Source organism: Pelobates fuscus, unplaced genomic scaffold, assembly GCF_036172605.1.
Source record: "Pelobates fuscus isolate aPelFus1 unplaced genomic scaffold, aPelFus1.pri scaffold_46, whole genome shotgun sequence".
In the NCBI taxonomy this organism is placed as follows: domain Eukaryota; kingdom Metazoa; phylum Chordata; class Amphibia; order Anura; family Pelobatidae; genus Pelobates; species Pelobates fuscus.
In genome coordinates, this window is record NW_026961883.1 from 111,328 (window position 1) to 136,571 (window position 25,244).

The 25,244-nt window shown below is 47.7% G+C and overlaps 4 protein-coding genes across 4 annotated transcripts; 3 read left to right on the forward strand and 1 right to left on the reverse strand.

Annotated features, from left to right (window-relative positions):
- The first annotated feature begins 10,124 nt into the window (after positions 1–10,124).
- Positions 10,125–10,760, forward strand: LOC134584723 (histone H1B-like). The gene has a single exon (XM_063440558.1). It carries the CDS (start codon positions 10,128–10,130, stop codon positions 10,758–10,760), a length of 633 nt encoding a protein of 210 aa, XP_063296628.1. The 5' UTR covers positions 10,125–10,127.
- Positions 10,761–11,643: 883 nt separating this feature from the next.
- On the forward strand, positions 11,644–11,958 carry LOC134584724 (histone H4). The gene has a single exon (XM_063440559.1). The coding sequence runs from the start codon at positions 11,647–11,649 to the stop codon at positions 11,956–11,958; it is 312 nt and encodes a 103-aa protein (XP_063296629.1). The 5' UTR covers positions 11,644–11,646.
- Positions 11,959–14,194: 2,236 nt separating this feature from the next.
- LOC134584732 (histone H2A type 2-B-like) lies at positions 14,195–14,584 on the reverse strand. The gene has a single exon (XM_063440566.1). The coding sequence runs from the start codon at positions 14,582–14,584 to the stop codon at positions 14,195–14,197; it is 390 nt and encodes a 129-aa protein (XP_063296636.1).
- Positions 14,585–14,762: 178 nt separating this feature from the next.
- LOC134584703 (histone H2B 1.1-like) lies at positions 14,763–15,260 on the forward strand. Its single transcript, XM_063440542.1, has one exon. It carries the CDS (start codon positions 14,880–14,882, stop codon positions 15,258–15,260), a length of 381 nt encoding a protein of 126 aa, XP_063296612.1. The 5' UTR covers positions 14,763–14,879.
- Positions 15,261–25,244: the final 9,984 nt, after the last annotated feature.

Here is a 25,244-nt window from a genome sequence, read left to right on the forward strand (position 1 = left end):
TATGCAAGGGCTACTAGCAGATTCACCTGGCCGAGGAGGCTATCCCCAAGTCGGCATTCGTCACCCCGCTTGGCCTATTCCAATATCAGGTCATGCCGTTCTAGATGAAGAATGTCCCAGCCACCTTTCAACGTATGGTGGATAGGTTCCTCAATGGCTTCCAGGAATTTGCACGTGCGTACCTGGACAGCATAGCTATCAATTGTGACTCATAGGAGGAAGATTTCCCATGTAGGGAAGGTTATCGGCCGAATTAGAGCAGCTGGCTTAACTCTGAAGCCAGACAAGTGTCACATTGGTATGGCTGAAGTGCGGTATCTGGGACACAGAGTAGCTGGGAGACTTCTGCCCCTACCCGAGTGGCCACCACACACTGGATAACACAGTTCTACTTCACCCTTTACTAAGTCTTGGCTCGTGTTTTTTTTTAAATTCTTTATTTTATTTGTGCATGAAAAATCACATAAAGCACACAATGCCACAACAGCTAGAGCATGCAGAGCGTCATACATAGATTTACATTGGTTAGGCATTAAAACATAGCACAGTTTTATGGATTATTATCGCATGACAAAGAGTTATATCTAATAATATTATCAATAACAGCGTTAAACTAGGTTATCCAGGTTAGATTGTTATCAGCTATATATATATCAGAGAATTTACAACATTGAAAACAGGTTAGACTACAATGTTAAACCGGTGAGCTATAAAACCACCTGGTAAGCACGTTAATAGAGGTGAGATATCCCCAGCAGTACCTTTCTACATTAGTAAGCATGTTGGTAGCCTGGCTGTAATCAGGCTAAGTTAAGTAATGACATGCAATTAGCCGGCATAGATGTATCTGTGCCATGGAGTAATAAAACGAAAAAAAAAAAAAAACAAATAGATAATGCTGCTTCTATCTATAACAAGCTCGTGTTGGGATAAAGTCACCCTCACAGGCCAGCAGTATGCATAAGGGCTAGTACTCGTGTTCGCCAAGAGGGACAGTTAATGTCCAGGGTGTAGTAGCAGTTTGTGAGTACGTCTCTCAACAGTCATGCTGTCCCAGGGCCGGTCCGACCCTCAGCCTGTTCCCCGTCTGGGAGAGTGCAGCAGGTCTGTGCCAAGGTGCTGGTCATATCGGGTGTTGGGCAGTGCATGATGGGTGACTACCTTCGGGTGGGCCCGCTGCGTCTCCGATTTCTCCGATGTAGGAGCCGCTTTAGAGGCTGTTGGCGGTCCCCGCTGTTTGGTAGGCATGTAAGGGGTACGGATATGAGTGCACCCGCTTGTCAGCTCTGTGTCGGGACGCTTTGTGCGGCTTCCTCCTCCGCTTCCCCGCTTGTGTAGCGCCAGCTTTCCGCCCTGGCTGTGGTGGTTTGTCCCCGTTCTGTGGAGGGCTTGTTGCAGCCGTGGGTCTTGTTTGGCTCTGTTTAGCTTGTTCCCAGTATTGCTCCCAAAAGCGTTCAAATGCCAGGGCAATGGGATCCCTGGAGTCTGGGACACACTTGGTCACGTGTTGGCGGCCATCTTTGCCCACTCCAAGCCGCACTCTTGCTGGGCTCATGTTTGGGTGAGACAGCTATACTCTGTGCAAGAGAGCTTAATCACTAGGACCCTGTTACAAGTTAGGAAAGTTTGGATAGACCCCAGCCAAGCTGCAGCGGGTAGGGGCTATAGCACTACTGGTGTCCCAGTGATAGCTAGGAAGCAAGCTTGGCAGAGGTGCCCAGTCAGGGTACCATGCAGTCCATCAAAGTGTGTCCAGGATTGTGTGTCCATGAATGGAGACCCCATGCTGGGGGTCTGTGTATAAATTCTGTGTGCCTTGCCTGAATAAACCAGATCTACTCCCAGCACTGGCGTACATACCGCGGTCGCAGGGGTTGCAGCTGCGACTGGGCCCGGCCCACCAGGGGGCCCGGCCACCTAGCGACTCGGTATGTACGCCAGTGTGGGCAGACTCTTCTACTGGGGGGACAAGGAGCTGGCCACATCAGGGCCCCCGAGGCCGGCCCTGGTGTTACCGGGCGCGCGCGCGCGAGGGAGCACTCTCCCCTGAGCGCTCTCTGATCAGCTCCCTTGCGCGCCCCGCACTTATGCTGCAGCCGGAATATGAAGTTATATTCTGGCTCCGGCATCAGTAAAAATGTGCGAGGGAGCTGGGCAGAGAGCGCTCAGGGGACAGTGTTCCCTCACGAGCCAGCAGGACCGGCCGCCGGGCAGCCCCTGGACTGGACTGGAAAGGGAGGCTGCGGGATTAAATCTGAAAAAAAAAGCACACAAAAAACGTGTGTATGTGTGTTAGTGCTACAGTGTGTGTGTGTGTGTGTGTGTTAGTGCACATTTTTGTGCCAGTGTGTGTGTTACTGTGTCTGCTAGTGAGTGTCAGTGAGTGTGTTAGTTTTTGTTTGCGTGTGTTACTGTGTGTTAGTTGTGTGTGTCTGTTATTGAGTGTGTGTCTGTTAGTGAGTGTCAGTGTGTGTGTCTGTGTGTGAGTGAGTGTGTGTGTCTGTTACTGAGTGTGCTAGTTTGTGTGTGTCTGTTAGTGAGTCTGTTAGTGAGTCTAGTGAGTCTTAGGTTAGTGAGTCTAGTGAGTCTTAGGTGTCTTAGTGAGTGTGTGTTTGTCAGTGAGAGTGTGTGTTTTATAAGTGAGTGTGTATGTGTCTCTGTCTGTCACTGAGTGTGTCTTTGGCAGTAAATTTGTGTGTCTGTTAGCTAGTGTGTATGCGTCTGTTCGTGAGAGTGTGTGTGTGTTTTAAACCCCTTAAGCACTTACCTTTCTCCAGCGCCGGACTCCCTTGGCGCTGGGGATCCCTCCGCCCCGACCTGCCTCTCAGCTCCCAATGCGCATGCGTGGCAAGAGCCGCGCGCGCATTCAAACCGCCCATAGAAAAGCATTACTCAATGTAATGTCGTGTGTACGCCACTGACTCCCAGCATTACGTTTAGACAAATGTATTTGTGGAAAGCTGTACTAGCTAATACAACGGGAAAGGGAATCCATGAAGGTGATACCCTGGTGGTCCGCCACACAGATCAACATGTTAGCTCCTAATTTGGTGCTAAAATCAGGACAATTTTTGCTGTCATGTTTTTATCATGATTTGAAATAGCATTGAAATGTTTTTGATGTTTTGGAAAAAAGTCCCTAGAGTGCGGAACTCATTGCTGTTGTTTACTGTGCCAGACCTACACCAGGCTTCATAAAGGATTTCCTGGAGAACACAGTGTGTGTGTTTTTTTTTTTGAAACTTAAAGTTTATTTGTTTTTGTTTTTGTTTTGTTCACTTTTTCGCAAACATTGTGGGAGGGGGTAGGGTACAGAAAGGAAAAAGGGAAGGGTTCAGGTATAGGGATACATCAGTTGGTTTTATTTCAACTGTACAGGTAGTAATATTTCAACTTATTACAGCATTGTTCAGATCGACAGTGATGAGCATTGGTTTTGGTAGCATGGTTGTGTACTGCGGCGTACTTACGAGGTAATGTTTGTTTCTGGTTTGGTGTTATGTTGCTTTGCTCTGCGTCTTGGGGGGTTTTGTGCGTCTGAGGGCGGCTATGCCTTTACCAGTGTATGTACCTCTCCGGTGATTGCGGTCTAATGCTCGATACTCCTCCACGTATCTCTTTTTCTTTATTTATCAAGTAACTATTCAGTAATTATGTGATTTTGGGGACAGTCTCTCACCACACGGGCGTGTGGGGGTAGTTTGAGTCGGTGTCTCATTGGGTGTTGCTGAGCGTCCTAATTTTTCCCCACGTCTCGTGGGCCGTTCGGACGCTCGGGCGTGTGCCAAGCTGTGCCGTTGCCATTAGTTCATATGACCAGTTTTGATCAACCTGTTTCACCAGCTCGGTTATCGTTGGCGTGGTGGTTTTTTTCCAGAGCCTAGATATTAGTAGGTGGGCAGAAATCAGAGTGTGATATATAGTGATTTTAATATGTTTTGGGATGCCCCCTGGTATCATGAATAATAGGCATTCCTGTGGCTGGTCCAACCTTGTGTCAGGCAGTAATTTTTGGAGTAAATGAGTCACCGCTTCCCACAGTGGGCTTATTTTGTCACAGGACCACCAGACGTGGAGCATCGTGCCCACCGCCCTTCCGCATCTCCAGCATACATTGCTGGTGTGGGGCCATATTTTATGTAGCTTCGCTGGTACTAGGTACCATCGATACATGATTTTGCGTTGCAATTCTAGGTGGGTGGCGCAGGCAGTGAGCCCACGATGTGCCGAGTACGCCCTGTCCCACTCATCATTAGAAAATGTTTGGCCTATTTCCCCGTGCCATTCTCTTTTTATGTGCTCTAGTGTGTGTGTTTGTGCGGAGACTAGTTTTTGATACCCCCAAGACATTGTCTTTTTGAGAGGCGCCGCTCCCACGCATTGCCTTTCAAATATCGTCATTTCTTTACTGTCGCTGATACCTGTTTGGTGTTTCAGTTTGTCTGCTACATATGATTTGAGTTGTAGGTAGGAGAATGTGGTCTTGGTGGGCAGTGTGTATTCCTTCTGGATGTCTAGCAGTGTTTTTAGTTTTCCCCTGTCTATAACTTGGTATATGTGGTGTATACCCCCTTTCTTCCATGTTTCCCATGCGAATGTGGGGATTTCGATGCCTATTGTTTGTATTGGCGTGGCCATAGATAGTTTAGGGCTCGACATCATTTTATGTTTCATTGTGTCCCACATTCTTAACAGGTTCTGTGTGCTGGGTAGTAGGGCCTCACGTGTGTGCTTAGGGCATCTATGTAACCATAATATAGCTTTGAGGTCTTGTTGAGGTGCCCAGTGGGATTCTATTGTTACCCATTGTGGGGTTTGGGTCGGGAGGTTTATTTGTGCTATGTTATGGAGGTATGCTGCTCTACAGTACGCCGTTAGATTTGGCAGGCCCAACCCCCCTTTGCTCACTGGTTGTTGCAACGTTCCCGCTGCTACCCGTACCTTTTTTCCTTCCCATATGAATGTGTTAAGGGAATGTTGCATATTTTTTAGGAACTTTTTCGGGATGGGTATTTGCAATGTACGAAAGAGATATTGAATTTTGGGTATAAGTGTCATTTTTACCGCAGCTATGCGGCCTGTCCAGGATAGAAACTTTCCCTTCCATTTTTGTATGGTGTCCATGATCACTGTTCGGAGACTTTCGTAGTTTAGTTTAAATAGTCGTGCTGGGTTTCTGGGAATCTTAAGTCCCAGAAACGACACGTAGTCGTCCCTCCAGTCCAGTTGAAATGCCATTTTCAGCCTGTCCACTAGGTCACTATCCAAATTTATCCCCAAAGCTTGCGTCTTAGTGACATTTAACTTGTAGTACGAGACTGCCCCATACTCATGTATTTGTGCCATCAGGTTTGGTAAGGATATTAACGGTTGTGTAATTGTTACCAGGATATCATCCGCGAAGAGGTTTAATTTGTACTCTCTCTCTCCCAGGGTTATTCCCCGTATGGATCGGTCTGCTCTTATGGCTGCTGCCAGTGGTTCCAGCGCTAGAATGTATAGTAACGGGGATAAGGGACATCCCTGTCTCGACCCATTAGTTATCGTAATTTGTTTAGACATGAATCCAGCATTCAGTACCCTTGCCGTGGGACGGGAATACAGTGCTTTTACTGCACTCAAAAACCCCTGGGGGAATTTGTATTTGCGGAGCACAGCTTCCAGAAACGGCCAGGCAAGCCGATCAAAAGCTTTTTCGGCATCCAGGGAGAGTAGAACACCCCCTCCCCGGATCCGAAGCAGGCTGTGCACAAGGTCCACTACCTTCCTTGTGTTGTCGGATCCCTGTCTACCCGTGGTGAAGCCCACTTGGTCGTCATGTATCAGTGTGGGGATGATGTGGGTGAGCCTGGTGGCTTGGACTTTAGCATATAACTTGGTGTCAGTATTGAGCAGCGATATCGGTCTAAAGTTTTGGCTACACGTGGGGGATTTCCCTGGCTTGGGCAATGTAACAATATGCGCTTCTAGCATATCTGCGGGGGTTTTCTCTTTCTGCGTGGATACATTAAACAGGTTGGCTAGGTGTGGGGTCAAGGTGCTGGCAAATTTCTTATAGTAGGCGTTCGTGAGGCCATCCGGCCCTGGTGCTTTCCCAGGAGGGAGATGTGTGATGGCCTGCAGAATTTCGGCCTCGGTTATAGGGGCCTGTAGTGTGTTTATTTGTTCCTCTGTTAGTGAGGGTAGGGTTATTTTTTCCAGGTAGCGTTCTATGTTCCCAAGGGTTGGCTGTATGGTGTTTGGATCTTGCCCTAAATTGTACAGGGTCGTATAGTAGTCTGCAAATATGTCGCTGATGTCTTTGGGCGTTACTCTTTTCTCCCCATTGGAGTTTAGTAGGTACGGGATCTTTGTGTTCATGCTTTTTTGTGTTAGTCTTCTGGCTAGAAGTTTGCTCGCCCTATTGCCTTGTGTATATTGCGTCGCCTTGAGTTTTCTAAGGCTAAATCCCATTACTGCCAGGTCGTGTTCCCTAATGTCATTTAGTTGTTCCTTTATTTTCGTCTGTAGCATTGGTGACGGGGTCAGTTGGTTTTGTTTGTTGAGGCTATACAGTGTTTTCAGCCAGCTTTTCATTTTTGCCTGAGATTTCTGTTTCAGTGCGCTAGCTTTCCCTATGATTAATCCTCTGATTACTGGTTTGTGTGCTTGCCAGAGGGTTTCTGGGGAAATGTCTGGGTGTGTGTTCGTCTCAAAATACTGTTTAATGTCTTCCCCTAAACGCTCGCAGAAACGCTCATCATGTAGTATGGACTCATTCAGGCGCCAAGGGCTGCGATGTTTGTAGTCATAGGCATCCTGTAGTTCTAGGGTTATGGGGGCATGATCGGACCACGTGATGGTACCTATGGAGCAGGCCTTAAGCTGATTTAGGAATGAGCCTTTTATGTAAAACCCGTCTATGCGAGAATACGTGTTGTGTGCTTGAGAAAAGAAAGTATAATCTCTCTCTTCCGGGTGTAGCACCCTCCATGCGTCGTATAAGTCATGGTCTCTAAATAGTCGCGTTAGAGGTTTACATTCTCGTGTCAGTGTTGTGGACCTGGGTGTGTGTGGGGGGACCGTGGTGTCCCATCGCGGATCCAGAATGTGGTTCAGATCTCCACATATGGTGGTAACGCCTCTTTGAACCGGTGTGATTTGTGCAATCAGTTTATGCAAAAAATTTCTCTGATTTGTGTTGGGTGCATACATGTTGATTATCGTGTGTTCCAGATTATTAATTTCACACACTAGTATTATATATCTCCCTTGCGGGTCTATAGATTCGTATAACAGCTTAAAGGACACATATCTACTGATTAAGATAGATACTCCCCTAGTTTTTGATGTGTAGGTGCTATGGTACTGCGTGGGGAATTGTGCCCGTGCTATGGTTATGGTCTGTTTAAGGTGGGTTTCTTGTAGGCATACAACATCGGGGTGTATTTTGTGCAGATCTCTGGTCAGGCAGTGGCGTTTCACCGGGGTATTCAACCCCTTTACATTATGACAGTATATTCTCATGTTCTATTGGGTATACTGGCGGTTGTTTCGTGGGTCATTGGGTGGCAAGATTTGTCTGTAGGTGCTACCTTCTTTAGTGAGTATCCTGATCCTAAGGGCTCGTGTAGCAGTCCCGCTGCTCATTCCCCATGTGACCAACTTTATTCTCTGGAGGTTCCCTGACATAGGTGTATGCTCTCCCTGATTTGCGCTTGTCTTGTGCTTAAGGGTTGACCTGCGGACTGGTCCCTGTTTGGAGGGTGAGGGTTGGAGAGGTGGGTATAGGTAGGGTGCAACAGTAATGCAGTCTTTTTCCATAACATAGGAAGAAAACATTACAACATTTAACATATATACAGTAAAATCAAGATCAGTGTACATTTCCCAATGAAGGGTGAGGCACTAACTAGATAGTGCCGGGTAGGAGCGTGGTAGTCGTGTGCGTGTATAAGAAGTAGAGATCAGTGGGTGAGCTCGCTAGGCCCGATATGTGCTGTCATTCATCACATGACAGCCATGTCCGTGTCGTGTGTTGATTACTTATCGGTAGATGCGGGTGAAGCCTGGGTTCTTTCTTCCCTTACAATGGCAGCCTGCTTCTACCAGTGTGTGCAACTACTTTTTTTTTTTTTTTTTTTTTTGTTTTGTTTGTAACGTGTCTCTGCCCTATCAATAGGCACTTTTTTACCCACGGGAACTATCTCTCGTTCCCGGTATCGTCTATACGTTGTTTCATCTGTTTGCATGTGTGTGGTGCAGCCTCATGGTATAGCCTTGTGTTATGCGGATGTGTGGTGTAATTATACTTGCGACTCGTTGGATGACCAGTCTTGGTCGGGACCTCGTTTGGTACCGCAACAGAGTCCATATATTTGTCAGTCAGTTCATTTTTTTTTGCTTTTTCCACTCCGGTGGCATTCTGGCTCGTGGTGCAGCGTTCTTTCCCTCTGGGTTCGTTGCAATGTTCCAGCTGCGCAGGATTTTCCGACCCTCCTCTGGTGTGCTGGCCGTCGTCACCGTACCGTTTCTCCTTATTAGAAGGCGGATTGGGTATCCCCATCTGTATTGCACATCGTTCTGTCGCAGTGCTTCCGTGATGTCTTTGAATTCTTTTCTCTTTTGAAGTGTGGCCGCTGATAGATCAGTGAATACTTTGATGTGTCTGTATTTCTGTGGCAATTCACGTTCTCCCCTTGTGGCTTGTAGTAGTGCCTCTTTTACATGGAAGTAGTGCAGATGTGTGAGCACATCCCTGGGGGTATCTTGTGGTAGGAACGTTGGCTTTTGGACCCTGTGGTACCTGTCTAAAAGTAGTACCTCTGCGGGCAGGTCTGGTGCTAGTTCTTTAAAGTACCCTATCAGGAACGCATGGAGCTCCTGCTGCTTCACTTCTTCAGAGATGCCTCTTATTCGTAAGTTCTGGCGCCTAGAGCGATCCTCTAGGTCCATTACCTTGCGCTGTGTGAATTCCAATTGTTGCTGTACATGCTGCATCTGGTCAGCCATGTCATTATGTGCTGCAGCTTGGTCTTCCACTCTCTGTTCCACATGTGTTGTCCTGTCTCCCAGTTCTTGCACTTCTTTGCGAAGTTCCCGCAGGGTGCTCTGGATTGAGGTGAGAATTTTGCTGGACATGTCGTCCAGACAGCTCTGCAGGAAATCCTGCGTGACAGGCAGGTTTTGCGGCCCAGGAGACGATTGCAGCGGCACTGTGTCATTCCCGCCGTCGCCATCTTGGTCCCGTTCCGTGAGGCCTGAAGTTTTAGGCGTCGATGTACGGGTCTGAAAAAAGTCGGATCGGTCCGTTTTTTCCGTTTGTTTTTTCTGCTTCGTGTTAGCCATGATGTTTCCCAGTAGTCAGGTCTTTTGGAGTCAGCGATAAGCTTTTTTCTTAGCTTTGTTGGGCCGGCGGCTTGCGGAGCTCAGATCAGTGCGACCATCCGCGTTGCTCGCTAGGCCACGCCCCCACAGTGTGTGTGTTTTAATATAACTGGTCTTAGTTGTTGTTAGAGGGTAAACATAGATATATAACATACAATTATGTAATTATGTAATTTAAAAATTGCCACGACTAAGAGCTCTTCTGCTATGATCTTACTACATCCTACCTGAGCTACCTGTCTGAACAAACGAGGATCAAAATCCCTTTTCTCTGTTTCTTTACGACACGAGCTTCAACCCACCTTGATAACACGGGCCCCTTCCCTTTCTTGCATAAGAGTGAGAAAGAAAACCTTGGAATATATTCTTTTAATAGTTATCACAGTAATGTTTGTGGAGAACATCAGGCTCATCCCAAAGGAGATGTGTCAGCTTTCACCGGCTCTGCTAGATCGTGACAACCCTCGGGACCCATGGAGCTGCTAATGAATTCTTGGTTAGATAGTTTAGTACATTCCACGATAGATGGCATCGACCTCCGTCCTCTTATTTTACCTAAATGTATTCGTTTTATCCATTCGGAAACACAGTGTGAGAGCAGAGTGTGAAAAGATGGAGTAGGGACAGTGGAGGGTGTGTCATAAGACTGTATCCAATCAGAGCGTGGTTAGATCAGCCAATAAGATGCTAGCTGGAGATGTATAATTTGGAGGCTGCTGCGGGCGCGTATTATTGCTTGATCTTCATAGAGAATAGTGACCATGTCTGAAGCCGCCCCAGCTCCCGCCGCCGCACCTGCGGTAGAAAGCGCCTCCAAGAAGAAGCAGCCCAAGAAAGCAGCCGGTGTCAAGAAAGCCGCTAAGCCCTCCGGTCCTAGCGTGTCCGAGCTCATTGTCAAAGCTGTGTCCGCTTCTAAAGAGCGCAGCGGGGTGTCCCTGGCAGCTCTGAAGAAGGCTTTGGCTGCTTCTGGTTATGATGTGGAAAAGAATAACAGCCGCCTCAAGCTGGCTCTCAAGGGCTTGGTGACTAAAAGCACTCTCGTCCAGGTCAAAGGAAGCGGAGCTTCCGGCTCCTTCAAGCTCAACAAAAAGCAGGCGGAGAGCAAGGACAAGGCTACCAAGAAAAAGGCACCGGCTAAAGTCAAGAAGCCTGCCCCGAAGAAAGCCACCAAGTCTCCAGCCAAACCTAAGAAGGTAGCTGCAAAGAGCCCGAAAAAGGCCAAAAAGCCGGCCGCCTCCGCTAAAAAGGCCACCAAAAGTCCGAAGAAAGTCAAAGCCGCCAAGCCCAAGAAGGTAGTGAAAAGCCCGGCTAAGAAGACCGTGAAGAGCCCTGCCAAAAAGGCAGCCAAACCCAAAGCCGCAAAGGCTAAAAAGGCAGCTCCCAAAAAGAAATAAGCCTTGCTCGCATTTAATTTTATTTTCCAAACCCCAAAGGCTCTTGTAAGAGCCACCACATTCTCATTTCAGAGCTATATATCAGTGATGGCAACGTGTTTGTTTTGGTGTCATGTCACACATATCGTTCCCCCTCCATCCCTCATTCTAAAGTCAGGAATAACCTAATGAATCCTGTAATCCCAGCATCTAGTGCTCGAAAAGATTACACAGGAATGTATCTTGTCGGTGTGGCTAAGTCCCCGTATACCAGTGCTACACTTGAGCGTTGATTTTTTTTATTTTTTTTGGCTTAGAAATTCCCTCCGTTCTAAGATACTGAGGGTGTTTCTTCATTAAATTGCGAAAGGCCAGTTTTAGTGAGAAACGCATATAATATATAGAATATCACACAGTGTCCTTCCAGACTAGATTTAATGTTATTGCCTTTTTCAGTAAGATAATAAAGCAGAACATATTTTAGGGATTGCGATTTTGTACATGGTGATAATAAAAGGGACTGTCCTCGTCCTCTCTCCACGTGTGAAACGGGCGCTTATTTCGATATTCAAAGAGTGATAAAGCCCAAGAAATGATACCTTGTGCAGTAGCTAAGCCGACTATCAAAGAAACACTAAAGACATGATAAAATGATTATACTTCAAAAGACTTCACGATTGTGAAATCTTTTGAAGCATAAACAGCTTTGGTTTTAAAAGCCAGAACCATTTCGAGCACGGAAGGAGAGGGTTAAGCATATTATTGAGAGGAAAAAAAAAAGTGAAGGGGCGTGTTTAAAACGCCCGCCTCCTTTGCTGCAGGTCCCCATACGGTCCGTCCGAGGAGTATATAAGGAAGAGCTTTGCACAGCATCTCATATCGTTCGTGCAGAAAGAAGAGCAGAACCATGTCTGGCAGAGGCAAAGGAGGAAAGGGTCTCGGAAAAGGTGGCGCTAAGCGTCACAGGAAGGTTCTTCGTGACAACATCCAGGGCATTACCAAGCCTGCAATTCGTCGCCTTGCTCGCAGGGGAGGCGTGAAGCGTATTTCCGGCCTCATCTATGAGGAGACTCGCGGGGTGCTGAAGGTATTCCTGGAGAACGTCATCCGGGACGCCGTCACTTACACCGAGCATGCCAAGAGGAAGACTGTCACCGCCATGGACGTAGTTTATGCTCTTAAGCGCCAGGGCCGCACTCTCTATGGCTTCGGAGGTTAAAACTCGGGCTTGACTTTACCGCACACCCCATTAACCCAAAGGCCCTTTTCAGGGCCACCCACTTTTTCACTAAAAGACTGAACCTAATCACTTTATCCCCTTCCACACCTGATAAATTACCTGCTATCTACATAGATACACCGAGAAGGAGATAGTAGTAGAGGCTGCTCCCAAACATCTAGACGGGAAAGGTTGCTAAACACTGTATTTGTAGACCGCATTTTTGAACCATCGGAGGATTTGGAGCCGCCTTCTGTTAATGGTAGGGGATGTAAAAAAATATGAGCAAGTACGTACACACACACTGTCAAGAAAGCTCTGGTTTTGGTGTATTGTTACTGTTGCCTACATTTAATACATGCTTGCAGCCACTTAAATAGAAACATTGTTACTAGCTTTGCATATGCACTCCTGTGTTAACTATGTATTCTCCTCTAAGCGAAAAAGTAGTCTTTTTCCTGCTGCCTCTCCACACGATGGATTCTAAATAGTGAAGTTATTGTAAAATCGCCAGTGAAATAGACCAGCAGAGATGATGGCTACATCGTTGCCTGACGTGAAAATGGGATATGTGGGGACATTTGAGCATTGTAGTGTGTGGGCTCCGTAGCTAGCCCGCTCAAAGTCACAGGCTAAAAGACACGTTTTTATGAATGTGTTGGAGCTCGTTCGAGTGCAGATTTGGTGGCTCTTAAAAGAGCCTTTGTGTTTTGTGTTAGCAGGTTTCAACTTAAGCACGTTCGCCTCGGATCCTACGAGCCAGCTGGATGTCTTTGGGCATGATTGTGACCCTCTTAGCGTGGATGGCGCACAAGTTGGTATCCTCAAAAAGACCAACCAGGTAAGCCTCGCTAGCCTCTTGCAGAGCCATGACAGCAGAGCTCTGGAAGCGCAGATCAGTCTTGAAATCCTGAGCGATCTCACGGACAAGGCGCTGGAAGGGCAGCTTGCGGATGAGCAGCTCGGTGGACTTCTGATAACGGCGGATCTCCCTGAGAGCCACAGTTCCTGGACGGTAACGGTGAGGCTTTTTCACTCCCCCGGTAGCTGGGGCGCTCTTTCTAGCAGCTTTGGTGGCTAGCTGCTTGCGGGGAGCCTTGCCTCCGGTCGACTTACGGGCTGTCTGCTTAGTTCTGGCCATTGTAGCAAAACGAAAGGGAATGAACGCTGCTCGCTGTAGCCTGGGCTTTATAGCCGATACGGCGTTTTCATTGGTTCATCAAGTGGGTGGTATGTTCTGATTGGCTGAAAACAAATAGTAAACCATTTCAAAATACCCGCTCAAATCAACTGCTTCTCATCCCCTCCCCCACATTCAAAATGCCCGCTCAAATCAACTGCTTCATCCCCTCCCCCCTCCTCCATCTATTGAGACCACGCGCCCAAAGAAGGGATCTAAGCCTTTAGTGACCCTTCCTGTCCTGACAGCATTTATTATAGACGCTACTAGTTGAAAGGAATGGCAGTGGGCAGTAATGGACGTATTCCTCCCAACATACTTATTAATAGCTGTATAGGCTTTATCGAGGGGGAGGGGTGCATGGGACATTGACCTCTTACACATGCAGAAAGGCCGCTTCTTTCGATGGGATAGAAGCCACGTCTGATAAAGGACTTTCACTCACAGGACGCTCAGTAGCCATACAAATGAGCTCCAGGAGACAGAGCAGCAGGAAATGTTACAAAGCATCCACTTATTGAAACAATGTTTTCAGCCGAGAGGCCAGGCTATTAAGGCTGCGTTAACTCATCCAGCAGCACAGACAACAGAGCTGTAGCGCCGCTAGGATTTGAACGCTCATAGTAGGTTTCACCCGGCATGTCCTCCAGACAGCGGGAGAGGGGGGAATCCTGAGAGTGAGCGACATGTAGAGATGCCCCGCTTAACAAAAGAGGACCTGTACACTATATACACTTGCCCCAATTGGTATTAATTTGCTGCTGCGTTTATCATAGACATGCATGGCAGCCATTGATTTTAACTAGTTCTATAGCTGGAATGTTGGACAGGATATGGACTGCAAATGGGACTCAGTCAGTGCTGTGACAGAAGCGCCCTAATATTTTAGCTTGCCTATGAGCTGCCAGCGTGGTGTGTGTGTGTGTGTGTGTAGATACAGGGAACGGTTTGCGCGCAGCAGAACAATTAATCGGCTCTTTGTGGAGAACGTGGGTGGCTCTTAAAAGAGCCTTTGTGTTTGGTAGGTGAGGGAGGCAGGTGCAGCAGCTGTCCGCTTTACTTGCTCTTGGGCTTGTGGCTCTCGGTCTTCTTGGGCAGCAGCACAGCCTGGATGTTAGGCAGGACACCTCCCTGGGCGATAGTCACTCCTCCCAGCAGTTTGTTGAGCTCTTCATCGTTACGGACAGCGAGCTGGAGATGGCGGGGAATGATGCGGGTCTTTTTGTTGTCTCTAGCGGCATTCCCTGCCAGCTCCAGAATCTCAGCGGTCAGGTACTCCAGCACTGCAGCCAGATAGACGGGGGCACCGGCTCCCACACGCTCTGCATAATTGCCCTTCCTCAGCAAACGGTGGACTCTGCCGACTGGGAACTGAAGTCCCGCTCGGGATGAGCGAGTCTTCGCCTTTGCACGGGTCTTTCCACCTTGCTTTCCGCGGCCAGACATGTTTGTTCTTGATTGAATGCAAGAAGATGAAAACTCCTCCCCTACCACAGGCTATTTATAAACACACTGTGCTCTGTGATTGGATGACTTTACAAGCAGCCAATTAGAGACACGTTATACAGGGAACCAATCTATTGCTGGAGCTAGTGTTAAACAGCCGCTTCCTTACGTCATCTGACTTTAGCAACCAATCGCAGGAAGGGAAGCGGAAGGGCCTCATTTACATGGTCCGCCTATAAATAGAACCGCCGGAGCAAGCAGCTTGCTATTCGCTCGCGAGCTAACAGCGTTAATCATGCCTGATCCAGCAAAGTCCGCACCAGCCCCCAAGAAAGGCTCCAAAAAAGCCGTCACCAAGACTCAGAAGAAAGATGGCAAGAAGCGTAGAAAGAGCAGGAAGGAGAGCTATGCCATCTACGTGTACAAGGTGCTGAAGCAGGTCCATCCCGACACCGGCATCTCCTCCAAGGCAATGGGGATCATGAACTCCTTTGTCAATGATATCTTTGAGCGCATCGCAGGAGAAGCTTCTCGCCTGGCTCACTACAACAAGCGCTCCACCATCACCTCCCGGGAGATCCAGACTGCCGTGCGCCTGCTACTACCCGGAGAGCTGGCAAAGCACGCCGTGTCTGAGGGCACCAAGGCTGTCACAAAGTACACCAGCGCCAAGTAAATGTCCGCCTCCCTGACCACCCGCTAACACAAAGGCTCTTTTAAGAGCCACCCACACTGTCTCTCTCAGAGCTGGCATCACACCCATGCATCAACTCTACAGCTTACTTGCTGCCCACCACAAGCTCACGCAAACGTGTAGCTTTCCTTTCACTTAACCCTTTCCATGCTGTCCTGTAACTCTGAAGATCTCGAGCTGCTCGTGTTTGCACATTTTAGACACTTGTATCACTCACATGCTGATTTAGCCACCTAATGCTCAGTTTGCTCCGCTCTATTACTTTCAAGTCTACCTAGATACCGGACTTGATCTTAGAAGATATTCGTTGGGCGGCTGTATATCTAGTAACTGTAGATTAGGGACAGGCTTCTTATTCAGGGTAGCGCTTGAAGTCGCATTAGGGATATTATAAAAGCTGCTACTGTAGGAGATCTTATACCTAATACTTTACCAAATGGCTACATGGCCAGGGATTTCACTCGATAAGTGTATCCGTTTCTTTCTCTTTTGTTATAGCCTATTGAAACAATGTTTCACTTCATCCTGATACTGTCTATTACTATGTTGCAACTCATGGAAGCCTAGTATGTGGTTCTATCGTCTTTTTGCTCACGCTAGTATTTTACTAGACTTTAAAAGGTCTTTTTGACATATATACCTCAAAACAGCTAGTGTGCAATATCTAGCCTACCTACCCTATGTTCTATCATTTCCACTAGTTATGGGGAATGTGCGCAGGCTTACTTTGGAACATTTAGCAGGCTTTTCCCTTTATTGCACATTGGATATGTACGGATTTATTTTTGTAATTGTCTTTATTTTGTGTAAGTCTTGATATTGGTGACTTCTTTTGGGGTATCCCACCCCTTTAGCTTTATTCTTATTAAAGGTTTAGTTGTATCCATTTGTTCAGCCAACCCCCGACTGAATTAGATACCTGTCCTTAGAAAGTATCTACATTAGTCCACATACGATTGTTCATTACTTTTTGGATACATGGAAATCCTCCTTTTTTTTTTTTTTTTTTTTGATTTGGTGTTTGCCAGTAAAGAACAATTTAGACCATTGAGGCTTCATCTAAATATCAGCATGATGATTTCAGTGTCTGCAGACATGTTGAGCTTATTAAAGACAATCTGATAAGCCTGTTTTGATCTTAAAGACATAAGCATTTTATTTTTTTTGTAACTTGCCTTTTTTTCCTGTTTATTGCGCCAACACATTATACACTTTCTCACCAGATGTGCCTGTATACACTCAAACAGCGTTTTCCAATTGGTTTTCTGCAGGAACCTATGGTCCAGCGAGAACAAAACTGGAGTTCTGTAGTGATTTGCCCATTGGGTAGCCCATACACTTAAAGAAACCTGATGGGCATTGCTGCAGAGGGACTCGGTAAGCACTGTTTAATTGCCCAACGGAATCCCTGTAGCATGAGATGCTGGGAAGTGACTGACTATCATTACCTCCCAGCTTCAAATAGAAAATGCTGCACTGGAGGGAGAGAGACCGCAGTCGGCACTGAGCAGCGATTTAGGCGGCTGCCTAAGGCCTAACTCGCCATCGGGCAGGCATACTGTGTCAGGTACAAGGACCCCACACCTTGCCCGGTATGCTGCTGGTTGCGAGGTCCCTCCACTCTGTCCTGAGAAGCAGAAAGCCAGCACAGTCTGCAGCTCCGCTGACTATGCAGTGTCTCGCGATCTCTGGCCAATCAGACCGTCGCCGCGGGATACCACTTCAATGCTCTGTTTTCTGGATATTGTGAGGCACTGCACAATCTGCAGCTCACACCTGGTGGAGTTGCAGACTGTGCAGTCTCTCAGGGCAAATTGTAGAGAGAGCTTACTGGAGCACCAGGGATCAAAGACACCAGGGGCCACCAGTTGCAATCCCCTCCCTCACTTTCACACCACTGTGCAACCCGCTCCCTTACTGTGTCACCCCGTCTCTCCCTCAGGCACTCTACCACCGTTCAACCTCTACCACCGTGAGGTTGGAGTGCCTCGTGTCGCCTGCTGCGTTCAGATAGCTGGGGTGGTGATTGATGCCACAGTCTGTTCCCCCAGTGGGGACCGGGATAACCCCCACCGGTCCAGAGGGGGGGGGGGGGTAGGAGACCTGTAGAGACGCTTGGTGTGTCTGGCGTCGGGGTGAGCGGCCGTCTCTCCCCGGCTCCAACTTTAGTAGGCCGCACTCGGCGTTTCGGTTTCCCTGCCTCGACGGGTTTCAGAGGGGTGTCCTTCGGTTCCGCAGTGCATTCCCAGCATGGGTAGCACAACCCGGTGAGTCTGCGGTCAGTGTAGCCGTTGAGTTTGACCCAAATTTGGCCCGTCAGGCGAGAGCTCGTGGTGCCCACGTCTGTACTGCTTGGCGGTCAGGCTCCGCCCCCTGGGTACGGATTTTTATTTAGCTTTCGGGTATTCACCTTTTTTCTCTACTCGCTGACACATATCAAAGGTTTGGCTATATCCCTGTATGATCCGATGATTCGCTTTCCAAATGCCTAATTGCCCTGCAAGGGGAATATCATGGCTGAGCTTCAAAATGCCCATTTGGTATAGTAGTCTTTGTGCCCTTAACGTAATCCTCTAGTTTGTTTGTTTGTCCGGTAGGTTTCCGGGGTTATATTGTATTGAACCATTCATTTCTCCTTGACCTTCTCGTATAGATGCATTTCTGATACTGCTCGATATGCCTCTGCCGGACAATTTGCTAGTTAAAATAGGTGCCCGGTTGTTTGTTGAAACACTTGAATCCACAGACAAAAACAACCTAGACCTCACCACATATAAAACACTTTTGGATAAACGCTCAGAGCTAGCCACCCTTAATGGAACACAAATCAAGAAAAGTCTTCTTCTTACCAGACACCGGTACTATACCCAAGGGGGCAAAGGGGGACGACTATCAGCGCAAGCTCTAAAAACACAAAGACAAACCACATTTATCTCATCCATACAGACTCCACAAGGGACCAAGTCAAATCTGATGGCGGACATCATGCTAGCCTTCCAGGAGTTTTACCACAAACTTTACAACTTGAGGGACTCTCCCCCCAGATGTTACTGACATAAGAGCCTTCCTCAAACAAAGGATCGCCAAGACAATCCCACCCAACGTACAACAAAGACTTGACTCTCCCACAACTAAAGAGGAGTTAGAAGTAGTGATACACTCCCTCCCACTAGGAAAGAGCCCGGGCCCAGATGTCTTCACGGCCAAATACTACAAGAGCTTTTCCATCCAGCTCATACCCCCACTCCTAGACGCACTCAACTCCCTACTTAAAGACAATTCCATACCCCCACAGGCATCGGAAGCCACTATTGCACTCTACCCAAACCAGGTAAAGATTTGACCCAATGTGGGAGTTATTGGCCTATCTCACTTAAAAATATTGATTTAAAAAATGTTCACTAAAACACTAGCTAACCGCCTACGCCTCAAGCTCCCAGAGCTAATTCACCCAGACCAGGCTGGATTTATACAAGGCCGAGAAGCTAAAAAATAATATCACCAAACTCATTAATCTCATGCATCACTCTGAACACACAAACACCCAGACACTGTTACTCTCCAGAGATGCCGAAAAGGCTTTCAACAGGGTGGACTGGTCCCTGATGCTTGCCACCCTGGAACAGATGGGCTTTGGCCCAAACTGGCTAAGGTGGATGGGAGCTATATACTCCAGACCAACGGCTAGGCTACTCGTGAACGGCCAACTCTCACTCCCAGTACCCATCTCCAATAGCACCCCTCTTTGTTTCGTCCTGGTCCTGGAGCCATTCCTCCAGGGAGTTAGAGAAAATCCTAACATCAAGGGTTTCAAATTTGGATGAGCAGAACACAAAATATCAGCATTTGCAGATGACATGCTATTCACGGTCTCCGAACCCAGCTCCTCACTCCCTCATATACTGGAGGAGATGTCTCTCTATAGCAAAGTGTTCACCTTTCATGCCACTCTAGGTAAATGTGAACTCCTCCCACTGAAAGTACTAAACTCGACCAAAACACATCTACAATCAAACTTCCCATTCTCCTGGGGAACAGAGCATATAACATATCTGGGGGTAGCACTACCATCCGTTATCTCACGACTATATGAAACCACCCCCCACCCCCCTGCTAATCCAAGCTAGAACTAAAGATCTTACTAAATGGCACACTTTGCAGTTCAGCTGGTTTTGCAGGATAAATATCCTGAAAATTAGTATTCTCCCAAGAATATTATACTTGCTGCAAGTTCTCCCGATCACTCTACCCACAACCTTCTTTGCTGCCATACAAAAACTATTTACGACATTTATTTGGTCCCACAAACGCCCCAGGCTAGCCTATCAGCTGCTCACAAGATCAAAGACGGAGGGGGGTCTGGGGCTGCCAGATGTGGAACGATACCACAGTGCAGTACTATTGGCCAGGATTTATGACTGGACAGGCAAGAACACGACCAAACAATGGGTAGATGTAGAGAATAACATCTTCCGTGTCCCCATACACACAATACCATGGCACAACTCTGGCCAATCCTTCCTTATGCACAAACAACACCCGACCATTACTCCGACACTGAGAATGTGGTCACACATGAGTCATTGGCGGCGGACATATCACCATACCCATCACCGCTATATCCACTGACTCACAATCCGCTCTTCAAGCCTGGTGAATCGGGAGCGGCATACAGATAATATCATACCACAGCATACCTACCTTCACGAGACCTCCTTGACAATGAGGGAGTTAGGCCCCTGTCGTCCCTACACCCGCAGGGAACTCCCACGACCCTTCAAAAATTTCTCTACGATCAACTCATTCACTTTTTGCGGACCAACAAATACCCCCAACAAGGTCACCGAGCACTGACCAAATTCGAACTTACGTGCACCCAATGCACACTCAAAAAGAAACAGGTCAAAACCACATATGCCTACTACAGGACACTAGCCAACCAATCAACCTACTCTACAAAAAACACTGGGAACAAGAACTGCACTTATCTTTCGCAGATAATGACTGGAAGCAAATATTCCTCCTGACACAAAAATCATCCACCAGCTTAGCGACACAAGAAAGTAACTATAAGAAGATAGCTAGATGGCACTACACCCCATCCAAACTCAAACGGGCATTCCCAGGCACGTCCAATAACTGCTGTAGATGACTAGAGGCCATTGGGGACACGGCTCACATCTGGTGGTCATGCACGGTGAACCAAAAGTTCTGGTCACGGATCTCCAGTCTCATACACCTCATAACGGGAACCACCATACCCTACCCACCTTAAACACTCCTATATCTTATATTGCCTCCCTCCATACCAAGGGACACTAGGACCCTAGACATACATCTGCTCAAAGCAGCAAATCTGCTTATCACCCTCCACTGGAAAAAAAAAAATATACATGACCTCCTGGGAACCCTAGTGTAACTTCATGAACACCAGTCAAACAGACCGATAGTGACACCCAGCTGGAGATAATATGAGACCTTGAACTACCAGCGAATCTATTTGAATATCAACACCCTTATTATTTTTGGTCTTCACTTCCCCTCTATGTCGACTACAAGTATTTCTGTTACTGAATGTGAACTTTGTACTAGACATTATGACTAAAGCAGCAATGTTATACACATTTTTGAAGTATCAATTGTTACATTTGCAAGAATTTTAAAATAAACAATTTCTAAAAAAAAAAGGAAAAAGGAAAAAAAGCCGAACAGACACTGCTTGATCCGTTTTAGGTCAGCTTTGGGATTTCTAGGTAGTCTCAGTAAAATCCATTCTGAGTTCTCCTTATAACCGGCAGAAAAAAAAAAAAAAAATATATATATATATATATATATATATATATATATATATATATATATATATATATATATCTGCGAGCGGTTCAACAGAACACTGCTTGCCGAGACTGGGAGCGACTCCTACCGCACTTCTTATGTGCATATTGGGAGGTGCCGCAGGAACTGCTTTGGACTATTATATGGGAGAAGATTACGAGGACCTCATCACAGTGCATTGGGATGGGGGAATGTGCTAAAACTCTGTGACCACATGGAACAGTTGGCTAAGTTGGTAAAAGAGAACCTCCAAGCTGACAAGGGGTGACAGAAAGTATGGTATGACCGGGGTACCCGACTGCGTAGTTTCCGTGTTGGACAAAAGATTAAACCGGTCTGACATGATTAATTACAGGCGGCATGGCAGGGTCCCTACAAGGTGGTGGAGCATATCTGCAATACCACCTATGTGGTAGCCAGCTGTGCAGATGAGAGAGTAAACTGCTCCTTCCACGTTAATATGCTTAAAGAGTACAAAAAAAGGAAGGACGATGTAACTGCAGTGTGCGCCCCAGCTTCTGAGGATCTAGACAGCCTCGCATTACCTGACTTGCTAGAGGGAGACTCCCAAGTTGACCTTATCGCTCAAGTCAAACTAGGAGACAAACTGACTGATAAAGAAATAGTTCAGGCCCACAAATTATTGAAAGCTAAACGAAAGACCTTCTCCCAAGACCCTGGGTACATCACCCTGGCTGTACACAACGTGGAAATCCCAGGACAAGCACCTATGAGGCAACCACCCCTACCACATTCTCGAGGCAGTCCGGTAAGAGATACGGAAGGATATACAGTAAATGCTGTGACTAGGAGTGATTGAGGCTTCAGACTTGGCTTGTAGTCCTAGTACCGAAGCGGGACGGAACAACACTCTTCTGCGTGGACTACAGGCGACTGAACGATCGGACTCTTACCAACTCTTATCCCATGCCCTGGAGGAACTATTTCATCATATAGCATGGGGACAGTATCTCGCCACAACAGACCTATGCAAGGGCTACTAGCAGATTCACCTGGCCGAGGAGGCTATCCCCAAGTCGGCATTCGTCACCCCGCTTGGCCTATTCCAATATCAGGTCATGCCGTTCTAGATGAAGAATGTCCCAGCCACCTTTCAACGTATGGTGGATAGGTTCCTCAATGGCTTCCAGGAATTTGCACGTGCGTACCTGGACAGCATAGCTATCAATTGTGACTCATAGGAGGAAGATTTCCCATGTAGGGAAGGTTATCGGCCGAATTAGAGCAGCTGGCTTAACTCTGAAGCCAGACAAGTGTCACATTGGTATGGCTGAAGTGCGGTATCTGGGACACAGAGTAGCTGGGAGACTTCTGCCCCTACCCGAGTGGCCACCACACACTGGATAACACAGTTCTACTTCACCCTTTACTAAGTCTTGGCTCGTGTTTTTTTTTAAATTCTTTATTTTATTTGTGCATGAAAAATCACATAAAGCACACAATGCCACAACAGCTAGAGCATGCAGAGCGTCATACATAGATTTACATTGGTTAGGCATTAAAACATAGCACAGTTTTATGGATTATTATCGCATGACAAAGAGTTATATCTAATAATATTATCAATAACAGCGTTAAACTAGGTTATCCAGGTTAGATTGTTATCAGCTATATATATCAGAGAATTTACAACATTGAAAACAGGTTAGACTACAATGTTAAACCGGTGAGCTATAAAACCACCTGGTAAGCACGTTAATAGAGGTGAGATATCCCCAGCAGTACCTTTCTACATTAGTAAGCATGTTGGTAGCCTGGCTGTAATCAGGCTAAGTTAAGTAATGACATGCAATTAGCCGGCATAGATGTATCTGTGCCATGGAGTAATAAAACGAAAAAAAAAAAAAAAAAAAATAGATAATGCTGCTTCTATCTATAACAAGCTCGTGTTGGGATAAAGTCACCCTCACAGGCCAGCAGTATGCATAAGGGCTAGTACTCGTGTTCGCCAAGAGGGACAGTTAATGTCCAGGGTGTAGTAGCAGTTTGTGAGTACGTCTCTCAACAGTCATGCTGTCCCAGGGCCGGTCCGACCCTCAGCCTGTTCCCCGTCTGGGAGAGTGCAGCAGGTCTGTGCCAAGGTGCTGGTCATATCGGGTGTTGGGCATTGCATGATGGGTGACTACCTTCGGGTGGGCCCGCTGCGTCTCCGATTTCTCCGATGTAGGAGCCGCTTTAGAGGCTGTTGGCGGTCCCCGCTGTTTGGTAGGCATGTAAGGGGTACGGAGATGAGTGCACCCGCTTGTCAGCTCTGTGTCGGGACGCTTTGTGCGGCTTCCTCCTCCGCTTCCCCGCTTGTGTAGCGCCAGCTTTCCGCCCTGGCTGTGGTGGTTTGTCCCCGTTCTGTGGAGGGCTTGTTGCAGCCGTGGGTCTTGTTTGGCTCTGTTTAGCTTGTTCCCAGTATTGCTCCCAAAAGCGTTCAAATGCCAGGGCAATGGGATCCCTGGAGTCTGGGACAAACTTGGTCACGTGTTGGCGGCCATCTTTGCCCACTCCAAGCCGCACTCTTGCTGGGCTCATGTTTGGGTGAGACAGCTATACTCTGTGCAAGAGAGCTTAATCACTAGGACCCTGTTACAGGTTAGGAAAGTTTGGATAGACCCCAGCCAAGCTGCAGCGGGTAGGGGCTATAGCACTACTGGTGTCCCAGTGATAGCTAGGAAGCAAGCTTGGCAGAGGTGCCCAGTCAGGGTACCATGCAGTCCATCAAAGTGTGTCCAGGATTGTGTGTCCATGAATGGAGACCCCATGCTGGGGGTCTGTGTATAAATTCTGTGTGCCTTGCCTGAATAAACCAGATCTACTCCCAGCACTGGCGTACATACCGCGGTCGCAGGGGTTGCAGCTGCGACTGGGCCCGGCCCACCAGGGGGCCCGGCCACCTAGCGACTCGGTATGTACGCCAGTGTGGGCAGACTCTTCTACTGGGGGGACAAGGAGCTGGCCACATCAGGGCCCCCGAGGCCGGCCCTGGTGTTACCGGGCGCGCGCGCGCGAGGGAGCACTCTCCCCTGAGCGCTCTCTGATCAGCTCCCTTGCGCGCCCCGCACTTATGCTGCAGCCGGAATATGAAGTTATATTCTGGCTCCGGCATCAGTAAAAATGTGCGAGGGAGCTGGGCAGAGAGCGCTCAGGGGACAGTGTTCCCTCACGAGCCAGCAGGACCGGCCGCCGGGCAGCCCCTGGACTGGACTGGAAAGGGAGGCTGCGGGATTAAATCTGAAAAAAAAAACACACAAAAAACGTGTGTATGTGTGTTAGTGCTACAGTGTGTGTGTGTGTGTGTGTGTTAGTGCACATTTTTGTGCCAGTGTGTGTGTTACTGTGTCTGCTAGTGAGTGTCAGTGAGTGTGTTAGTTTTTGTTTGCGTGTGTTACTGTGTGTTAGTTGTGTGTGTCTGTTATTGAGTGTGTGTCTGTTAGTGAGTGTCAGTGTGTGTGTCTGTGTGTGAGTGAGTGTGTGTGTCTGTTACTGAGTGTGCTAGTTTGTGTGTGTCTGTTAGTGAGTCTAGTGAGTCTTAGGTTAGTGAGTCTAGTGAGTCTTAGGTGTCTTAGTGAGTGTGTGTTTGTCAGTGAGAGTGTGTGTTTTATAAGTGAGTGTGTATGTGTCTCTGTCTGTCACTGAGTGTGTCTTTGGCAGTAAATTTGTGTGTCTGTTAGCTAGTGTGTATGCGTCTGTTCGTGAGAGTGTGTGTGTGTTTTAAACCCCTTAAGCACTTACCTTTCTCCAGCGCCGGACTCCCTTGGCGCTGGGGATCCCTCCGCCCCGACCTGCCTCTCAGCTCCCAATGCGCATGCGTGGCAAGAGCCGCGCGCGCATTCAAACCGCCCATAGAAAAGCATTACTCAATGCTTTCCTATGGACGTCGAGCGTCTTCTCACTGTGATTTTCACAGGGAGAATCGCGGAAGCGCCTCTAGCCGCTGTCAGTGACACAGCCACTAGAGGCTGGATTAACCATCAGTGAAACATAGCAGTTTCTCTGAAACTGCTATGTATTCAGCTGCAGGGTTAAACTAGAGGGCCCTGGAACCCAGACCACTTCATTGAGCTGAAGTGATCTGGGTGTCTAAAGTGGTCCTTTAAGTGTATGTGTATCTGCATACACTTG